This window comes from Nannospalax galili, unplaced genomic scaffold, assembly GCF_000622305.1.
Source record: "Nannospalax galili isolate Female #2095 unplaced genomic scaffold, S.galili_v1.0 scaffold806, whole genome shotgun sequence".
In the NCBI taxonomy this organism is placed as follows: Eukaryota; Metazoa; Chordata; class Mammalia; order Rodentia; family Spalacidae; genus Nannospalax; species Nannospalax galili.
The window spans coordinates 1,119,791-1,124,926 of record NW_008355419.1 but is presented as its reverse complement, the minus strand read 5'-3'; the positions used below and the strand labels follow the sequence as shown (position 1 = coordinate 1,124,926).

Sequence of the window (5,136 nt, the reverse complement as noted above, 5' to 3'; positions counted from 1 at the left end):
AACCCCATCACCACCACTATCACCATCCACCCCACAACCCTTATTTTGACACCTTCTGGTCATCACTACCATCACCCATCCACCCCACCTCCACCAGCACTGCTGTCATTATCACCCCATCTCCAGTGTCATCACCCCACACCCCATCCCCTGTCCCAAGCCGTCCTGTTGGCCTTGTCTCTGCACACACTGCCTCCTTGTACCCTATGAGAATTCTTAGAAGGTTGAATCCCATTCATTTAGGACACAAGGACAGTGAGGGTGGAGGGCTAAATGGATCCCGAGGCCCAAGGCTACAGTGCTGAGCCTGGGGACAAGCGCCCACTACAGGGCCAGCTCCTCCTACTCGGTGCTGTAGCTTTAGAGGGATGCTGTAAAGTCAGAGCCCACAGCTTGGCCCTACCCCAGCCCTAGGGAGCAGAGGTAGAGGAGGCTCCCAACCCCTCATCTTGGTTGTGTAGAAAAGAGAGGGACAGAGTCATATTCAAATGGTGTCATCTTCTCTGGGAGTTTTTGGAAAACGAAAACAAAAAACGAGCAAACTCTTGGTGAGACCCCCTTAGTGAGCTGGAGCCCACCACGACTCTGCCCGCCTGTCCTCTGCTGCTCTTCCTCCCTAGGAGCTCCGCCGAGTGGAGGAGCTGCGGCTCCTTCTCCATGCAGGGGATGCCCAGTCCCACCTCACTCAGGCTCCAGACTAGCTAGTTCAATAATGCCGGACCTGATCTTTACTCAGGTGGGTCACTTTTCAAGCAGCAGCTAGGTCACCCAGATGCTTGGACTGAAACCCAAAGGGTTGGCTACCTCCATCCCTCCCAGCCCTAGACCACCCTCCACCAGCAGCATCTGTCCACTAGGCTTTCTAAATGCATTACTACCAACTATAATTTACAGGGGGAGCTGCTGTGTTGGGGGACACCTGTTACTGTGTAGGGCTGACTTGGCAGAATTGGCGGAGGACACTGACTCCTAAGGGAACAAAAGGCAAGGTCATCCCTGGAGAACTAATGTCATTAGGAGAAAGATTTTACTTCAAACCATCCAAGCATTGGTAAACAGGGTTGGACAAACGTGCATGGAGCCTGGAGGGACAGGACGAGACTGGTGGATTCCAAAGGAGAGCAGGGATGGGCAGCACAGGCAGGAAGCTGAGGAGCTCGTGTGCCCCAGGAACGTCATCTCTGTGCAAGCAAAGACCAGGCCCAAGGACAAGCAAGAGCCTCGTGGGCATTTGTCAACAGGGAGTGTGAGGCAGCTCTTCAGGCTTTGTTCACCACCATCACCTTCTCCAGCCACATCCCGGACACAGTAACTCAGCGGAGAACCAGTCCCTGGTGAGAAGGGCAGGGAAGCCCCTCAAGTTTGTGAGGAGGGTTGACACCTGGTGGTGAGCAAGACACCCTTGAGGTGCACAGGACACTAGGTCTCTCACAGAGACATGCACATGCACACAGACATACATGCATGCATGCATTCATATGCACTCACATGGGCACACGTGGTTCCTGTGCATCAGTTCAAGTCACACACACTTTTCAAGAGCAGATATTATTTCCTTCCAGGGCTGGGATGGAGGGACAGATCTGAAGCCTTCTTCCCCACATCCTCACCCCAGCAGAAGTGAAGATGATGCTCAGATTCTGCTCGTGACCCACAAATGACGCGTTCATCACCACCCACTTAGGAGCTCAGCACTCAGGGAGAAGGGGTCAGTGTGCCAGGCTATGTACTGTACAAATGCATCCTGCAAGCAAAGGCCCCAGAGCAGCCCCAGCTCCAAACCCTAAGCCTGGCTGGGGGTGGGGCCTGGGGATCCCTTCTGTGACCTGCTCAGAGCCAGCAGCAGTGGCGCAATAGCATCTCTGTTATCTACATATCTGCCTTTCTCTGCTCCCAAGAGACAGAGTCGGCACTGGGTATGATGGCAAAAGACCCAATGGCAACAGGCTGTGAAGAGCCTCACTCATCATCAGGGAAGGGCAAGTCAAGGCCACAGTGAGTACCCACACATCGACTGGGAGGGAAACAAAAAGCCAGAACTAAGTGATGGTGAGGGTGTGGAGAAACAGGAATCCTGTGCCCCACTGGGGAGAAATGGTACAGCCATGTTGGAAAGTTTGAGAGCTTCTCCATAACTTACATCCAGAGTTACTACATGAGCCAGCAGTGCCACTCTTAGACATACACTGGATAGCATGGGAAATGGTCTCAAATACCTGCACGTAAATGTGTGAATGTTCACCGTGCTACTGTTCATCATAGTGCAAGGAGTCCCACTAGTCCACATAAGGTGCAAATGATACAGATTTCCATTAAGAGATAAACAGCAGGAGTGATGGCATCAAGCTCAAGGGCTCAAATTTTACTACTGCAAATTTGGAAGTGGAAGCCTATAATTCAGTGAGCCCTGCCTAAAGCCAATGTCAGCAGGGCCTTCAGGGATATCTTCCTGCATGGCAGTGTCTCTGCACAGACGTCCACACCCTAAATCCCACAGGCAGCTTTGGTAGGGTGTGCACCTACCTCGTCATCATGGACAAGCTCCTTCTTTACCACCTTCATGGCATAAATCTGGTCATTCTTCTTCAACCGTACCAGGAGGACCTTGGCATAACTCCCACGTCCAATGACTCTGATGAGGTCAAAGTCCTGCAGCCCAAGCCCCTGAGAGATTTTGATCCCATCGACGCCATCAATGACGGGCTTAAGGTCCTAGGAAAGGGGTTCAGAGAATGGAGGGGTGCCGTCCGCCAGAATCCAAGAACTGTGCAGGCCTCCTATGGAGGGCAATGTGGGCCTGTCCCTCAGTCTGGAGCTGCGCCATGCTTTGCAGAGCCGTATCTCATGTTCCAGTGCCTAACTTCCATCTAACTCGGGACAGACAATGAAGAACTGAGGTTGTGGGCTTCTGAAAGGAGGAGCTGGAAACACAGTGGTGCCTCCACAAGGAATGTGCCAGATTTAGGACTTGGGGCCAGCTCACCATGTCAGGCTGGAGACTTGAGCATGCTCTGTGAAGACTGGGAGAGTAGGCATGCTCTCTGAGGGTCAGGAGGGCAGGGAACTGCTCCGTGAGGGTGGGGAAAGTGGGGGTCTGCTCTGTGAGGTAAGAAGCAAAGGCTGAATGCAGCAAGCTCTTCTGTCTTCCCAGATTTATCACCAAAGCTGGCTGTAGGTATGAGCTTGTATGTAGCCGGACAGAGCCAGATGGAGCCTGTGGGTCATCTAGGAAAGGGCCTGCTTGAGAGGGCAGTTCAGGCTTGCCAAGCTAGAAAGGCCAAAGGAAGCAACAAACAGAGGCTTTGGAGCAGATAAAATGTGGCAAGAATGAACTCGAGAGCCAGCCCTGGTCTGCACTGAGGGTGGGATGTGGGCCCCAAATAGCCTGTGAGGCAGTGGCTTCTGGGGGTTCACAAAGGGGATTTACAGCAAGGCCCAAGGTTCAGGACAGTCCCACAAAAGCAGTCTCCTTTGAGCTCAGCAACAGCGTAACATACCCAGGCCACTCTGAAATCACATGACTGCCCCAGAAACAAGAGACACCACACACGTTAATGAGCATTTTATTTGCTTACCTCAGAATCATCTTTGATGTCATGTTTTCGAGATGAAGAAATATAAGCAACTAGTGGAAAGAAGCAGAAAAGGACATTGTGAGTGTCACCAGGAACCCAGGAACCCAGAGGACCTTTAACCCACTGTAGGGGGCAGGGGCCGCAGACAGGACAGTGGTGCTCAGGACCAGACCAGGAAGCAGCCACATCAGATCCTAGTTTAGAAAATCCTATTAAAGTCCAGCTTCCAGGGCTGACCTAAATTAGCTGTGTGAAGATGGGGGTGGGTGCCTGCACTGGCCATAGGCTTCCCCAGTGTCCCCGAGAAGCAACAGTGCTCCTTAACTTATGATGAGGTCACAACTTGATACACCCATCCCAGGCCACAGGTTCGAAGTACTGTAATGAAAAACGTAGTGTGCCTAACTTCATTTAGGGTGTGGTAGAACAGGCCTGTAATCCTAGCACTTGGGAAGCCGGGGCAGTTGGGTCGCTATTTGAGGCCAGTCAGGGCTACATAGTGAGACCCTGTCTCAAAGAAACAAAAAGAGGGCTGGAGATGTGGCTTACTCAGTAAAGTCCTTGCCTAGAATATACAAAGTCCTGGGTTTGGTCACCAGCACCATATAAACCAACTGGGCATGGTTGTGAATGCCCATAACCCTAGCACTCACTTGGGAGGTGGAGGCAGGAGGATCAGAGAAGTTTAAGCCATACTTGACTATATATTGTTTGGGGCCTGGGTTACATAAGACTGCCTCACGAATAAAACGACAGGCCTGGGAAGATGGTAAAAGTGCTTGCTGTGCAATCATGGGGATGTGAGTTCAGATCCCTAGCACCAACATAAAAGCCAGGTACGTGGTGTATGCCTATGATCCCAGCACTGGGTTCAGCAAGAGATACGCTGTCTCAAAAAATAAGGTGAAAAGCAGTAGAGGGAGACAATAGATGTCAACCTCTGGCCTCATAAGCTGGCACCCCACCCTTACCCCCACATGTACCCACAGACACATACAACACACAGAGATAAAACACAAGAAAAGAACGGGTATTTAGTATGCTATCAAATATGAACTGAACACATACTAAAGGTAAATCAGGGTGGTTGTGTGGGGAGATTTTTGTACTACCATAAAAGTAAAAAAATCTTAAGTAGAATTGGGTGTGGTGACGGATGCCTTTAATTACAGCACGTGGGAGGCAGAGGCAGGTGGAACCCCATGAGTTCAAGACCAGCCTGGTCTATATAGTGAGTTCAAGGCCAGCTGGGGCAACTGAACACATACTAAAGGTAAATCAGGGTGGTTGTGTGGGGAGATTTTTGTACTACCATAAAAGTAAAAAAATCTTAAGTAGAATTGGGTGTGGTGACGGATGCCTTTAATTACAGCACGTGGGAGGCAGAGGCAGGTGGAACCCCATGAGTTCAAGACCAGCCTGGTCTATATAGTGAGTTCAAGGCCAGCTGGGGCTACAGGGGGACCGTCTCAAAAGACCAAAAAAAAAAAAAAAAAAATCTTAAAAAATCATTGAAAAAAAAAAACCCACAGAGCTGGGGCTAAGGTTTTTTTGCGTGTAT

At 50.7% G+C, this 5,136-nt stretch overlaps 1 protein-coding gene across 4 annotated transcripts in view; it reads right to left on the bottom strand.

Moving 5' to 3' along the window:
• Window positions 1-5,136, bottom strand: part of Prkcz (protein kinase C zeta) — a 125,117-nt gene that overhangs the window by 31,815 nt on the left and 88,166 nt on the right. For all 4 annotated transcript variants that reach the window (XM_008852633.2, XM_008852636.3, XM_008852634.3 and 1 more), the window contains 2 exons: window positions 3,576-3,625; window positions 2,524-2,712 (listed from right to left, as the gene is read on the bottom strand). In XM_008852633.2, the coding sequence (XP_008850855.1) occupies window positions 2,524-2,712; window positions 3,576-3,625 (239 nt within the window). The remainder of the gene's footprint in view (window positions 1-2,523; window positions 2,713-3,575; window positions 3,626-5,136) is intronic.